The sequence below is a fragment of the Calypte anna genome, chromosome Z, assembly GCF_003957555.1.
Source record: "Calypte anna isolate BGI_N300 chromosome Z, bCalAnn1_v1.p, whole genome shotgun sequence".
Classification (NCBI taxonomy): Eukaryota; Metazoa; Chordata; class Aves; order Apodiformes; family Trochilidae; genus Calypte; species Calypte anna.
The window spans coordinates 67,005,341-67,022,074 of record NC_044274.1 but is presented as its reverse complement, the minus strand read 5'-3'; the positions used below and the strand labels follow the sequence as shown (position 1 = coordinate 67,022,074).

Sequence of the window (16,734 nt, the reverse complement as noted above, 5' to 3'; positions counted from 1 at the left end):
GTAACTGGAACTTTCTCACAGTCCCTTCTTTATTTTTGCACTCTGTAGCAACAGACAAAAGGAAACGGGAAAGGGTTAAAAAAAAAAAAAAAAAAGACTATATTGCCTGGAGACTTTAGATATGAGTGTAAGATAATGGCATTTGTACTATGTGGGTGGGGAGGAAGTGTTAATGCTTAGTACACGAGGTTCTTCTGTTGTGGGTTGCTGTTGTTTCCTTTTGGTTTGCCAAATTGGAGGAGTAAGTTGAAATCAAATGCAAATACAAAGAGAAAGGCTCTAAGAAACATCCTTGCCTTCATTTTCAGCCTGTCAAATCCACACAAATGACCTTTCTGAAAAGGAGAGGGAAATACCTTACGTTTGCTGGGCAAGCCATGCAAAATCTTGAATGTCTAATTCTTCAGGAGAACCCCAAGATTCTTCTCCAGATAATAACTGTGTAGCCTCAGAAACTGTAAACAAACTGGCAGTCTGTCTTTCCTGAGCAGCTTATTTTGTGCTGTACCTCAGGACTCATTGTCTGCAGAAAGGAATTGTTCATCATATGACATGAGCATGTGCTTCCTGGCAATAAAAAGGGAGAGGGCTTGCCCTTCTGCCCCAGGTATTCTCAGGGATCTTGTGAAATCATCACTCATGTTCCTGACATATAACTTTATATTGCTGGAGTTCTTATCTTTGATGCAGAAAATATTTTGTTTGCATAATTAAAAACAAAATCACAAACATGAGATTCTTAAGAAGCTGAAAGTATTTAACTTGTCCTTATCTTTGCTTCCTGACACTCCAACATGACATCTTAGATTGTATGTAGACTTAATAATCCCTCATTCTGAAGAGATGACTGGTTCTTTTCTTTTTCTAAACACAGTGTCTCATAAAACAAATTGTCCTTTTATCCATAAGTGTTCCATGTTTAAATCTGCAGAGGACAACCCATCTCTAGACTGGATTAAGCTACTTTTTGATAGCATCCATAGAAGCTTCCACTTCAGTCTGCCCTGCTGTCAGCTTTGGGATGCCTAGTTTCAACAAAGTCTAGGAAGGTACATTGAGCTGATCAGTTCTACTTGGGCAGTTCCCATTCCACTCCTTGGACAGCCTCTTGGAAACTGTATAAAAAGTCCATGTGAATAGAGTTATGAGAGAAAGCAAAGGAGAGATTCTGCTGGAGTGTTTAACAGTACCCTCTCTGGGAGGACACATTGGTTGTTAGTCTTACAAATATTAAAGTGATTTTCTTGTGGAAAATATTAAAATTTGTCTCCTCATCCCTTTATGATACATAAAATATTTTAAAATACTTTAGAACTGGTGTAAGTTCGTAGGAATTGCATTGTCTGGTGAGATCATCCAAGGCAGAAAGTTGATTATCCATCAAATTTTGACCTCTGAATATCACTGGACTTAATTTGCATTTATTCTCAGGAAGAAGTAAGAGGAACTGTTTCTTGAATCACCCATTTTGTCTTCACATAGGTATGTTTATCAAAGTCACTCACCGGTGTTCTTCATACCTACCTGCTTCACCATCAATACAAATCTACTCAGACTTCAGGAGTTAGTAAGTAAGGCTGATAAAATCTCAAGCAAAACATAATTCAGTAAATTTGCTGGGCTTTCAGAATGGATATTGAATAACAAGAAAAAACCCAAGCTTTTTTACCCATCAGAGAAACCCTGCCTGTCCATTCAGCAAAAAATCTCATCCCACAAGAAATAGCAGCTGTTCTGTTTGATGACTCAGGAAGGCATGAGGCAGCTCAATATCTCTCATAAACACTTTCCTTGCCATTCATATTCTATCCAGAGCTTTCCCAGAGCTGATCATAACATCTCCACAACACAAACCAACATTTCCTGCTCCTCCAGTCTCTGCTAACAAAGGCACTGATTTTGAAGAAATGTGTGTACATTTCCACAGATACACTCAAAGGCTGTGTCAGTCTGTAAAAACAGGCATTTGTACCCAATATCCTTCAAGGACACAGTCCTTGGAATATACCTATACTTCATCTCAGAAAGCATGAACTTTCCTTCACAAGTGTTCGAACTTCGGTGATTTATGGTAAAAAAATGGAACTTATGGTAAGAAATCGGAATTTTGGTAAGAAATTATTGTTAAACTCTGAATTCCTCTGCTTCTCAGAGTTGAGAGTCGACAATGAATACAGAAATGTGGGGAAATCAAGGCCTACAGGGTGAGAAGCCAAAATTCTGATAGACTAAATATTTTGATAAGGCCATTTACATATAAAAGCCAGCAACAAGCACCTCTTCACAACCACTAAAAATTCAATTTTTGAACACTTAGCTAGCAATTAAGTGAATTGCTATTTTCATGAGGGGAATATGAACAAGCTCACCCCTCCTTCCCATTTTCATCCTGTCCCAGAGAAGCCCTTTGAATGATAGTTTAATCAAGACTTCCAATTACGATAACTCTGTGCTTTCATATACATGCTGTGAAAATTCCTCAAACAAATTTGTTTCTAGCAACAGTAAAAATATCCCCTCAGTTCCAGGTGCATAATTTAAATTCCTCCTCTATTAGTATTAGTATTAGATGAAATCCCTACCTCTAGAGGAGAACCAAAAAGATAACAAAGATATACCAAAGAATGGGGTGGTGATGTTCTGAGCAGCATTTCACTGAACCAGGCACTGGTAGGTGAACCAAAAAAGGAACACCACACCTGGGAGAACCTCTACATGTTTCTATAAGAAAGACTCTTGATACATTTAGGACATCCAGGGTGGGTTTTAGACCCTCCACAAGTCATTGCCTCTATTCTGTGTCCTGTGATCTCTGGAGCAGAAGTCATCTTGCCTCACTTTAGTCAGTTCTGGACAGATCTCCTTCTTGACAGGCAGATAACTTGGAAGGGGTACTTTGTGAGCTGCCTACAGATTGTTTCATGTCAGGTGCTTCATTTAGACCCACTGGGTCCCACCGTAGAATTTTTTCTAACTCCATGCAGAGAGGTGTCATTATAACTTAGGGAGAGTTCAAGAAACACCAGAAAAATATATATTTTTTTCCATTACAGGCCTTTTCTTAATATTCAACTTACTTACTGTAATCTGCCATGTTGGCAAATGACAGAAAATTTGTAATCTGATGAAGAAAAAAATAAAACAATCATTTTAGAGCTACACTGGTGTAGAACTTGGTTGTAGAACTGCACAACATCTCAGAGCACCATGTGAGCTTTTGCTTCAAGCATATCAGCTCTGGGTCTAGAGGAAGTTAGTCTTGGTTAACCCTACTACAGTAAGTAGTAATCTTCAGAGACATCTTTGAGGGAGACTTGACAATGGAATAAAAAGCCATTTATTTCATTACTCCTTCTTTTTCCATCTTCTTCTTCCTGTTCCTCAGTTTAAAAAAAAAATAACTTTTTCAAACTCTCATTTTTTACTGAATTGAACTTCATATTTTCTTTTTTTAATGAAAAATCATACCATGGTAAAAAATTCAGTCTTAATTTAAAATATTTAATGGTAGTATCTGATTAATTGTACCAGTAGCATATATAGCATGTTTAGATAATAAAATAGAAAGTTCTAGAAGGAAGGAGAGTGCAAGCAATATCTCTCATTTCCTAGATTAGCAGTGGAATGATGCAAGGAAGGGCAACTCAAAGTTTGCACATAATTACCTAGGTCTCCATTATTTTATGCAGCATCTAATGGAAACTGGCTAATTGGAAACTGGATACAGGAAATTGCTTACAAACTTGTGTGTTAAAGGCCTGTAAGTGGATTACATTACTCTGCCAAGAACAGCCAATGCAGGTTTAGTTTCTTCCAAGGAAATACCTGAAGCAAACTTGCTATTTTTATTTCAGGTAACAGCAGATAGAGTATAATTAAAAAGAAGGATTATTTTTATTTATGTAAAAATTAAGTAGGATCACACTGACATGAATTACTTTTATTGAGAACTTATCTTTGTTTGCTATCCTTTGTTTGACTTTTCTTTCTTGCAGATGAAAAACCTTTCCCTCAGTTTTCTGACATTCTTTTTCATGTAATCATCTAATGGGGAAACCTGTCTAATGGTTCAGACACACTGCATTGATTGCAGCCTTCCTGCCTTTCCAGCAGAACACTTAAAAAAAAACCAACAAAGCAGGCCACAGATTTATCTGTTTTTAATTTGTATCTTATTTTAACAACTGACAACTCTTTAAATGTTTACTGCTCCTTTGTAATGTAAAAGAATTTACCTAAAAATCACTGTATCACATTCAAATTTAACAGGCAAACATGTTTGCACTGATAAATATTTATAAACAGTTGTCCCTTTGGCATGACTAGATACACTCCACTATGTAATACCAACCCTAAGAAACAAAATAAGGTGCTATGACCCTAATTTAAATAGTTGGAGTTATGAAGCAGCTTAGAGGTTCTTTATTTCCCAGGACTAATTAAGCAAAAATTCTTCCCTGTAAGCTACCCAAGGAACTTTAGACATGGTTTTAACATAAAGGAGAGTGTGAGCATGGTCTTGTTAGGATGTCACAAGTCATTAGGCTACCACAAGCCTCTCCTGAGCTTAGCAGAGTAGTTGGGTAGTTACTCAGATAGTTACTACATCCCTCACTACTCCAGGCACACAGCAGTGGCCTCGTTGCTTTGCTGGGGAGCATTTTTCTCTGCTGCAGAAAAACTGAGCCCATGTCTGCCAGCTGTTCTGCTGCAAGAGTTTTCTAATGCAGATACTTTTATTTATTGAACTTTAAAGCACATTCTGTTTTATAGTTAATGAAACACTTAGTAATTCTTCAAAATCAAGTACTCTGGAGAAAAAAAAGCCACCTGTTAATACTATGACACATGATCCCCTAACTATTCTACCTGCTATAGTTAGCATAACATTTCAATAATTACTGGAAATGTGATTTACCTCAGTATATTTGCAGTAGCTTTCCTTTCTTGTGGCAGAAGGTCAGGATCTCTCAGGACTTCTTCCAGCAAATTTAACACATTCATTTTTAGCTCATTGTTCAGCTCGAAATCCTGCAAAGAAAAAACATTTTGTTTTTTTTTTAAAAAAAAGCCAAAACCAAAACAACCAACAGCAAGCCAACCAAATGTTGGTCAAGTAACTGAAAAATATAGCTTTGTGAGATTAGGTTTTTTGCTTGCTTGGATTTTTTTGCTACTAGTTTTGCAAATATTTAGAAGAGCTGTTTTAGTCAACAGGCTACAGAAGTGAGAGCCCAAAAAGCTGTAGTTTGCTTTGTTTTCTGACCTGTGTTTTTTGTGTGGAAATGGGCGAATCACTTAAACTTTCTCTTCTGAAGTAGGAACTGCATCTCACCAACACACATAAAATGCCTAGTTCTCTCTTCTCAGAGGGACAGTTTAACTGCAACACTGACCACTGCCTAGTAAGTCTAGACACTGGTGATTTTTTACTGTTTTCTCAAGTTTCTTTGTTTATCTGTCTCCCACTCTAGTATTTCTTATCTCATACTCACCCTTTTGCAAAGGTCTGCTTTTTGTTCCACATAGTGGAGTGCTCAGCCTAATATAAGCACAATAAATCAGAGTAGTGCTCTCTGGCACTGCACGTAAGAGCTTCAGCATTTTAATTATTTCTGAGGCAGTCTGACATCTGACACTGGGGGAAAACTCAACAACCATTTCTGTTGATCTCTGATATTGGAGAAAATCCAACAGAACAATGTATGAGCTTTAAGGTGGGAATGGGCAGGAGTAAACTTCAAAAATGCTTTTATTGAGCTTTTGGAAAGAAAACTAAACCCCAAACCTTCAGTCCTGTAGTGCATAATAGATCTTCGTTGATATCCCACAGTTACTTGCAAGCAAGACCATGTTTCTAAAAAGCCCCTGCTTGTTTCCATGGCAACAGAACCCACAAAGTTACTCAAACTGGAAAAATGTTAATTTTCCGAAAGAAACAGGTACAACACTTTCTGTTGTGACAGGCTTCTAAATTGGCAGATGATTTTTTTCAGATATATGTCTCTAAGGAGAACCACCTCTGGTCAAGACTCACGTTCTCACACCACTCGTTTCTCTTGAGGGGATGTTTGAGTGTCAGAGTGCACCCAAAGTCACACAGGAAGGTGATGCTCAGTTTGGAAAAGGGATTAAATACTTAAGGAAGGAGGATGCACATTTCTTACAGAAAGTGGTGTCACAGCCATGCTTACAGAACTTTTTAAAAAAACTTACTGCTCAAAATGCCAGTGCTCAGAAATTCCCTGCTGCCCTGGGCATTTTCTTCTTGGTACAGGCACCCCATTATGTCCCTTCAAAAGTCTCAACTCTGCCAGAGCTAATACATATTTTAAAACCAATAGTATCTGTGTCTTAGTTTTAAGTGGTGTTTCTGTATATTAAAGGATGCTGGAGAACAGAAACTTGTGCAGTATTAGGCTTTGAATATGCCTCAAAAACTAGCAAAAAAAAAAAAAAAAAAAAAGTTAAGGGTATTGCCTTGTGTTTGTTTTATAAAATATATTTCTTGTAGCTAACGTCCAAAAGCAGTTCCCCCTTCAGGAACAGTTTTAGTCAGTTTTCAAAAGATGACAGAGATTTTTATTCATTTATTTAGGGCGTGGAAGCAGGACTCATCCGTGAATGCATAAGGAATGTAATTGAACTACATGAGCATACTGTTCACTCCAGTGTTTTTTAAAAGAAAACCATTTGGAATTTGAAACTATAAAAATTTAGCTACAGAAACCTTGAGTCTGCACAAGTTTAAGCAATCAGCATAATTAATAGCAGTACTGTCTGTCCTATAGTCTGACGGGGGCCATTAGTTTTCCCACCATAATGGGATGACTATTTTCATCACAGGATAACTTTCCTCAAGAAGAGAAAATTTCTCTTGCTTTATTGCAACTAAATTTGTCGAGAAAGTCTCTATGTTAAAAGCTATTCAAAGGGGGGAGCCTCACCTATTAATCTCGGACTCAGAAAAAGCGAAGCACTTTACCTTTTGTGCAATTAATTTACAATTCTTATAAGTAATGAGAATGAATACATTATGCATGGACAGCAAAACATGATTATTTTGTCATCTCCACATGAGAGTGGTCCTGGAATCACTGGAAAAACTCAAGACTTGTTTTTTTGGGTTTGGTTCTTTTTTTTTTTTCATCCAGCAAGCTATATGAACACTTGGTTCCTAGGGTTAAGGCTATCTTCGACTTCAATTACACTGGCTTTCAATTACACTGGAAGGGACTTCATGGTGGAAAAATCCACATCTCTAGCCACAGAAAAATGGAGATCTTTGACCCCTTATCAGTGTAGGCAGTCCAAACCATTAGGGATTATCAACAGAGGATGCAGTGGTTTGTGTGACTCCTTTGGTCCCAGCTGCTGTCACATCTCTGTGTCAGCCTGACCACAACTAATGCCACTTCACAGCACAGCCCTGCCATGTGACAGACCTGGCTCTTTGTCCATGCAATTTTGTAAGCTGTTGTCTTATGAAATCTCTTTTTTGTGCCCAGATGCATTAGGTTTTTTATAGCAATGCACCAGCTGCTTCATATAATTTGAGGACAAAAAAAAAAAAAAAGAAAATAAGGTGAAATGATGAAGAAAAATGGAGGGTTAATTTGTCTTTCCATTGAAGTTCATGATTTCATGTGTATTGGGATGCCAGTGTGATGAGCAAGACATAAATAATCTAGGGAAATTGTTCCACTTAAACATGTACATTTACTTATCTCTACGGAGGAAGGTTAACATGAGCATTAGACAAACACCAAAACACTTAGCAACCAAGCCCAAATTTTCAGACAAACAGCTAAATTTAAACTTTTATTTTTAAGTCCATTACTGTCAGTAACAGGAAATATTTTCCTTCCCTACTTATTTAATATTTATACAGCAAAACCACTAATGAAATGTGCAGGTAAAGAAAAAATGACAGCTGATGAGTTAAGTGGAAGGTCTGTACCACAGTGACCTTGGGTAAGAACAGGATGTATGAAGTTCCCAACCTATCACAAGCACTGTGCACCACATTCAGTACCACATAACAAAGTTTTCAGCAGAAAAAAACTGCAGTGGCATAGAGAAATGTATGAAGTTTGCTGTCATCCACCTGCACTATAGAAGAAAAAGCCTCCCTTGGAACTATACAGCACCAAAATTGGCATGATTTCATTTTAAGTAGACTCATAACCAGACTGTTGATCTCTACCATGCACAAATATTCTCTTTACAAAGTGCAAGTACAATCCCTTGCCAGGAGGAAGGGATTGGTCTTGTACTGCAGAATGAGAAGTCCTTCAGTGGCAACCTATTCCAGCTGAGTAAAAATAAAATAAATAAAAATAAAAATAAAATAAAATAAAATAAAATAAAATAAAATAAAATAAAGTAAAATAAAATGATGATGGATTGCGAATTACTGGCCAGAAGAAAAAGGACTGCAACAGAGGCAGAAAAAAGCAAGAAGAAAGGAGGGGAGAGGGGAAGGAACCATGCATGGAGAAACCACAATGAAATTCTAGAGGGAACCCTTTTACCGAGTAACATCAGCCAATGTCAACATAACCCTACATACTTCATGTAAAAATAATCTCACCCAAGTTTAGCTCTGAAACCAGAGCCAACTTTTCAACTCCTCAGGCACCTGCTTACAAGGCAAAAGAGTGTCTGGACAGCTTCAGTGCCCTGCCATTGCCATGTACAGGGGAAGAAGGAGAAGCACAGCCTGTCAGGATAAATGTAGCACTACCCCCTCATGACAGGCTTTGCTGAATGCATTTGGACTCATTTTATTAGTTTCTCTTTTTAAAGCCTAATGTTTTGTGCTATGCTCTGAAGGGGCCAGAGAATGGAAGGTTCTCCAGGTGCTTGTGCCAGCACAGGTAGATGTACGCCACCCATCCAAGAATCACACCCGAAGCTGGCAGGGCTTGTCATGGACAGGAAGATAGCACTTGCCAGATCAACAAGAACCTCCCAGGTTGGACACATTTTTTCCAGGTGGGAAAGAAAGGAGCGGGCTGCTTTCCAACACAGATTCCCAGCCTTGGCACCCACAGCCCATGGCCTTTCCACAGATGCTCCCAGATGTAGCTGATATTATCATCACAAGAAAGAACACTTGGTGCACTGCAGTCTGTTCCTAAACACTTCATCTTGTAACTACACAGTGAGAATTTTTCAACCCATAAAGCACACATAAGAGAAAATGAGGAGGAAGGAAGAGATAATGATTGGCTCTCATGAAATTTAATCCCTGTACTTGAATTAAGTCTGGCTAACTTCAAGAAGCAAGCAAAGGACAACAGCTTTGTCTTCCAAATAGTTTCAAACACAAAGAGACAGTCGCCATTTGGGGAAGAGCACCAGCCCTGATTCCACAGTATCAGCACTAGCCTGAAACACCTGATGGAAATTTAAGCTGTGTTATGAGCACAACTGAGCAATCCTAAGCTTCTAATCACAAACATTATAAACCTCTCCTTATCCAAGCACTGGTTTTAGCCATTTGGTATTTTTAGATCAAAGTGTTGAGGACCTATAAGAAATGTGACATCCCTGCCTCTAAGTCTTGGGATGTGGTATTCTCAGACCTCAGTGAAGAAGGACCTGCCAGACTCCAGCAGCAGAGAGTACAGAGTAAAGCTGATTACTGTGTCTGACTGCAAGCTTGGCTACCATTCTTTAGGTGACTCAGGTTCCCTGAAAGGTCATGGGATAATAAACCCTTATGCTCCTGCAATGTTTGGACAGTTCATAGCAACAATTAAGTGTATTGCTACCAGTGCATAATTACATTCTACAAAGGGCAGAAGTTGAAGCAAACTTGATTTCTCCACCAAGTGATCAATGGCAAGTTGGAAGGCTTGCTCAGGGTTCCCTAGGTCTGTCACTCTCTGGGGCAACTTCTTTGTTTCTTCAGTTCACAATTTGTGTCATTACTCACTTCAGAAAGAACCCCAGGAACACAACATGAACCAGCAACGTACACTTGCAGCCCTGAAAGCCATCAAAAGAAGCGTGGTCAAATTGTAAAGGGATTCTCCGCCTCTGCTACTCCACCTGCAGTACTGTGTTCAGTTCTGCAGCCCCCAACTCAGGAAGGACATGGAGATGTTGGAGCAAGTCCAGAGGAGAGGCACAAAGATCATGAGAAGGCTGGCAAAGGATGAGAGTTGGAGTTGTTCTGCCTGGAGAAGAGAAGACTCCAGGAAGACCATAGAGTTACTTCCTAGGATCTGAAGGGCCTAAAGGAAATCTAGAGAAGGACTTTTTATAAGAGCATGGAGTGATAGTGCAAGCAAATTGAATGGGGCAAATTGGAAGAAGACAGATTGAGATTAGACATTAGGAAGAAAATCTTTGTTGTGAGGGTGGTGAGACAGGATGCCCAGGGAAGCTGGGGCTGCCCCATCCCTGGAAGTGTTCAAGGTCAGGTTTGACAGGGCTTGGAGCAGCCTGGTCTAGGAAAAGGTGGCCATGGACCTGGGGTGAGGGTTATAGATGATCTATAAGGTCCCTTCCAACACAAACTATTCTGTGATTCTATGATTCTATTAAATTTCTTTGCTGTTTCAAGGCCATATATTCTAGGGATTTATTTGAAATTTAGTTAAAATACTGAATATCTTGCTATTATACAGTAAGTGTGGCTTAATTTTAGTTTGTTTGCATTACTGCAATAAACTTACTATAAATTTCCCAGGAAATACATTCATTACTTTATGCATTTAAGCACAACCCAAGTGGGGCTCCTATAAAAGAACTGTATTTTATTTTTTTATTCCAGTGCACAAAATGGAATTGGCCAATTCATGTGCACTAAGCTATTTTAAACTAACTGAAATAATCTTTGCTTGGAAAATTCTCTTTACGCAGGTGTCCTCCACAATCCCTAGACGCTATCCCTAACTACATCTGCAAGAAGTTATGTTAAAAACTCTACACAGCTTTGCCAGTATAAAAAAGAATTTTACTTGTAATAAATTTACAGCTGGAGTCAGAGAGGCACAGGTCATGAGATCATGACCTATACTCCTGAAATTCAAGCCCATATTGATCTTCTCCCTGGACTCTGTGGCAAACTCATAACTCACTGACACTGTCTGGTAGCCATGCAGTTTGTAAGAGTTAAGATTTGTCAATTTATCCTGTTTTCAAAGAAGCCAAGCAAGAGGAACAAGCACCCAGCAGTCACTCAAAACTGGGAAGTCTGGAGAAGCCAACCTCTCTTTCTTCAACACCGGATGTGAAAGCTTTGTCCCTGGACAAGCTCCATTTCAATCTGCTTCAGAAGCAGGAAAAACTTGATTTTGTAACATGAAATGTTGAGATAAAAGGCATGGAAGTACTGTTAAACAAAGAAAATGAAGCTGCAAGACCTTGCTAGGATAATGAAAATCATACAGAGACTTCCTCCTCTTGACTTCCTTTTCCCTTGTGTTTTTCCATCTTTACAAGAGCTAGAACGAGTTTTTTCCTCTTGAGCCCTCTTCATTCCCAGCAACACTCTTGTCTTTACAATTACTGCCTCATCATTTGTGTTCTCACTGTTTACAACATGAGAATCCTACACTGTTCTCAATTACATCTCAAAACAAAAACATAATCATGAACATTCTGCTGTTACTTTGGGAAAAAAGGTAGATTTATTGGCTTGTAGGCAGCTGAGTGAAGAAGACAGAGAACAGTAGGAAAAAAGAAAAAGGAGGGAGAGGGGGTGAAAAGAAGAAAAAATGTAAACAAGCTCCTGGAAAACCTAATCAAGATATGTTTCACACTGTGCTGGATTTGGCTGATGAACAGTATAGGTTTTATTATTCTTGCTAAGTGCAGGAAAAACAAAATATATGTGTTGTATTATGTGAGGATGTTTTCTTCCAAATTGTTATCTGTGCATTAATTAGTTCCTCTGCCCTCCTGAAAGGGCTCCAGTTTTGGCATTCTCACTATATATTTACTTGAAATTTAAGTGAGAATCCTAGGGAGTATGACCCAAGTTTTAAATTTAATTAATCCTTTTTCTAAACACTGTTTTGTATGATTTCAAGTAAAAACCCCTCCTTCATAAAAGTACACCCTCACTGAATAGGCTGAATTCTTACTTTTAATGCTTCTGTTTTCTGTCCACAGACTATCTCATATATTAAATATTATGAAGATGGAGTGAAACTTTAAATAACAGACACAAACCCTGAAACACCCACAACTGTTTTGACACAGCTGCAACATATAGTAGGAAGTTAATTAATTCCATAGACCTTCAGAGGAAAGACCTTCCAAAACCTGGCCAAGAATTTGCTGGAAGAGAGTGAGGGAACACAAGGGTCTGAACCACTTGTTAGGATAATGCCTCCATTCCTCAGATCATGCACTATACCTGACCCATGCTATTTTTCACTTGAGAGCAGCACACTAAAGCAAGCCAAAGGGACCCAGAGAAAGGAATGGAAGGCAGGGGAGAAATAAGTGGGATGATATGTATAGCAGCACATTTAACAGACGTTTGTACACAATTTTCTTTACATTGCACATGTTTCTCAAGATAGCCTGCACAGTTCTGTGTGACTGTGCAGCAGCTCCTCTGCTCTGAGAACTGGAACACAACAAATCAGTGGAATAATTTAGGCAGACAAATCTGTAGAGAATTGACTGTCACTTGGGGATCAGAGCACCAGAACAGAGTTAGTTATGCTGTAGGGTTACTAACATGCTGCAACATTAAGCCCCTGTGTAGTAGCATCTCACATCCTAAAATGAGAACTAAAGAGAGCCCCAGAGTTTACCCATCTAGTGCCTTTGCTTCTTGTTGAATATAAGGAAATGGCAATCCGGCAGAAAAAGATGTGTGTGTCAGGGGACCTTTTGTATAGGTGCAGGATAGGAACGGCCACAAGGATCTCAAGCACATCAAAAGGAGAAAAGTGGGAGAAGTGAAGAAGCTTCTTCCACAGAGGGCAGAAATTGCCTGTTTGATGATGGAATTTTTGCAGCCAAATCAAACTCAAAGCCAAGTGGAGTGCAAACAGTATCAGCAAAGCATACTGAATAGGAAATTTATATTTGTGAATATCAACTTAATTAGTTTATGGTTTGGGTTTTTGGGTTTTTTTTTGTTTTGTTTTTTATAAGAGAATAAAACCTGCCCTTGGCTGCTGCTGAAGGTGAAGGATGTCTCAAATGCACTAAGTGGCCAGGGAATGATGTAAATACCTTAAAATGTAATAAATGTTTTGGCAGATCTGATGATCTCATAGAATTTTAATGCTTACAGTGTTTTGTCATTTTGAAAACCTAATAACCATTTCTTCACCAGACACTGGTGGCTAAGGGTTCTCTGACTTGCAGTTTGTGCTGTTACTGTAAAATGACGCTCTGAGCTACTGCTCTCACAGGACTCTGTGTCTTTACTGCCAACATTTCATACTGTTTGTCCAGACAGTAATTCCTCACTTGCCTTCTTTAAAGGAGTCCTGTCCCATATTTTTTTGGCAGAAACCAGTCAGACATTTCTGGTTTGCCCCTTTTCCCTCCCTGGTCTCACAAGTAAACAACACAAAAAGCTGATTACATGCTCTGTTGCTGTAGCTTTCATTATTTTCTACACCAAAGCCCTTGTATTTTAAAATATTTGCTATATTGGAATACTGGGTTAAGAGAGCTATAAAATTAAAATCTGCAACCCTTGCCATAACAAAAAAATAAAAGGCAGAGAGAACCTAGGGAGTACAGGTAATAGCTTCCTCTTTGAAAATGCAGTGTTGAATTTTTACTCACTACCTTTGTACTTTTAATATTTTTAAAGAAATACTAATGGTAAACATTATGTAAAATATGTGGGAAACTATTCAGAACAGTATTATATTCCTGCATATCATGGGTAGTTATGAAATGGAAACAGAGAACAGGTATTTTTAAGGAAAGCAAGTGTGTTTTTGTAAATTGCTACAATGAGAGAGCTTGCACTCTTCACAGTTGCATTGTCTTTATGATCATCATCAAAACCCAATCAGGGGCAGCTCTAAAACTTGAACTTCGATCTAACTGGTTTGCTTTAATGTAGACGAAGTCTGTTGGCTCCTAACTTTTTCAAAATCACATTAATTAAACATTCTTTAGTTAGTATACAGGTTCAGCTCAACTCAAAGAGGTTACTTGATACGAACTCTGGCAGGGACACCATGAGCAGGTACAGCACACTGCCCTAACATTACCACCATTCCTGCTACAGCTCAAGAGTTTGACATGCAATTTTCATTTAGCAAGTACTCAAAGAGAACTCAGTGTATGTAGTTTGTTTTCAATAACTCAAAGTGTTTACTCATTCCCATGATAGTAAGAGAGGTCCTTTTTGTTCCTTTTAATAATTTTCCTGGTAGTCTTCTGCATGCATGCCAAAATCTTCTAACATTTGCCTCCTCTGGCAGCCCTAAGGACACAACTATCTACTGAACACCACTAGCTGCTCAGATTTCCCTTTTTTCCCCCCCTCCCTCTGTCAACACAGTGTAATCATTGCACATCACACCCACAGTCCTGTCATGGCTGCAGAGACCAACATAAAGGACTGATGCCTCCTTCCACATAAGCATCACAACAAATAACTAAGCATATGTAGGCAAGCACAAGCATTTTAATCCATTTGATCAGACTAACTGAACTAAGCTGCCTTTAGCATGGATGCTGACAATCTGAAGATTAACCCACTGTGCATGTATCATCACCACTCACCTGGCAACAGTAAAGCACTCATGCAATGGTAGCAAGAATAAAGTTGCAATGGTATTTCCAGTAGAGCTTTGCAAGGCAGGATGAAGGACTCTTCACTTGCTCAGCAGTTTGTTTTTACAAGCTAGTTTTCAATATTATCTTTACAAAACTGACTTTACAGGCTGTTTGACCTCTGCTACACTACTGCACAGGAGAGCCACCTAAATGTATTTTGGAAGGAGAATGTGGGCACAGTACAGATGGAGAGGAGGAGAGTGCAACAGGAGAATACCTGGGAATGCTTGGAGACCCAGTGGCGCAGGACATTGAGGACACGATTTGTGGCAGCTCGGCGTATTATGAACTCTTTGTCACACATGCGTTCAGAGCTGTTGAATCCTGTGAGGAAAGGACACACGTTGGACTTAAAGGAGGTAGCAGAAATTAAAATACAGTATGAGTAACAGTGGTAAGCTAAAAAATTCATAGAGCATTTATGTGTAGTAAAAGACACACATATATTTTCAATGACCATTTAGACTGCTGGAATTCTGCAAGATCAATACAATAGAGCCTTGCCCATCACAACTAATACAGACACTGAGTGGGTAAGCATGCAGTTTTAGAAAGATTAAGAGTATTTCCCTGCCTCATTAACATCAAGGTTTCTCTTAGTTCACAGGAGAATGTAACAGTAAAAACCAGGAGCAGACCAAAAATGTAGAAGGCTTGTAATCAAGGGGATTACAGAAGGAAAGTGAGCAGCATCCCTTAGAAAAGGGAAGTGGTAAAGTTCAGAAATGGTAAAGAAATGAGAGGATAACGTTTAAGCACAGAGGAGAAGGTCAACGTGAGAAATGTTCCTTACTAAAAGCAGTTTTGTACAGGCTCTGCTAGTCAATAGAGACTCTTCAAATAAGCTCTTTGTTTTTTTACCTTTGTGGTGACAAGAAAGTGGGAAGGCATACAGAAAACACATTTACAATCTCAGCTGCCTGAAAATAAAGATTTGCCAACTGCAGCATATCCTCACATATCTTGTAAAGACAACTTTTTTTAGTCAGCACTATTTACTTATATTTAAACAATTTAAAAAAATGTTTCTTTTTGCATTCACACTGTTGCTTCTCCTTGTTCTCATTTTGCTGCAGTTGTATCCTAACCTCTATATTAAATAACTACATTATTTTAGAAAAAGAAAATTATGCTATTAAAACCCCTTGCTTCTAAAAAAAAACAGCTCTGAAGATGCACTTGAGAAGTTTATATTTTTCTAAGTTTTTCTTAGATTTGATTTAATGTTTTCCATTCTTTCTAGGCAGAATCCAGGGAAACAGATAGAAACATCCTTCCACATTACCAGTACTTCACTATTTTTTCAGTATAACAGTTGTTCCAATGTGTCTAATCTGCAAAGGCAGATTAAACTTCTATTTATTCTGTGAGAAATCCATTAGAGGTGGTCTTAGAGGTGAGTATTAGTTTTGCTTTATTTCTATTAAAGACAAAAAATGAAATACAAATTGATGCTCTGTTTTTAGAACGATAAGCAGGAAAATAAATGTTTAATTGCTGTCTTACAACTTTTACTGCTGGTTGGACCCAAAGGTACTTTCTTCACCTATGTTTCATGGAAGTTTTTTAAACTATGACAGATTACACTGTAGCTGACATCTAAGAAGGAAGCTTCATATTAAAAAATCTTCAGGAGTTTCATTGCCCATAAACAGTAAAGTAAACAAAATCTCTGCGGCTTTACTCACTAAAAGGTAACCTAGGCAACATTTTGTGTGTTAATTTTCTGTGTCTTTCACAGTTAACCTCGTGCAGAAGCAGCTAGGCATACACATTATAAACTGTTCAATTAGGCACTTAATTGCAGCAATGAAAGTAACAATGAAAATTATATATTAAAGCAGTGAAATCTTTATCAAAGTAGCATTAAGAGAAAGAAGCTCCAGAAAGCTGGAAGAAAAACAGAAAGAAGGCTACAGAGACTGTTTTCAGTGAGCTACTAAAAGAACAAAA

General features: G+C 38.4%; 1 protein-coding gene across 1 annotated transcript in view; it reads right to left on the bottom strand.

Annotated features, from left to right (window-relative positions):
* RASGRF2 (Ras protein specific guanine nucleotide releasing factor 2) overlaps positions 1-16,734 on the bottom strand; it is a 121,974-nt gene that overhangs the window by 9,378 nt on the left and 95,862 nt on the right. Inside the window, exons 18-19 of the mRNA XM_030467765.1 lie at positions 14,999-15,105; positions 4,919-5,031 (exon numbers count right to left, since the gene is read on the bottom strand). Coding sequence (XP_030323625.1) covers positions 4,919-5,031; positions 14,999-15,105 — 220 coding nt within the window. The remainder of the gene's footprint in view (positions 1-4,918; positions 5,032-14,998; positions 15,106-16,734) is intronic.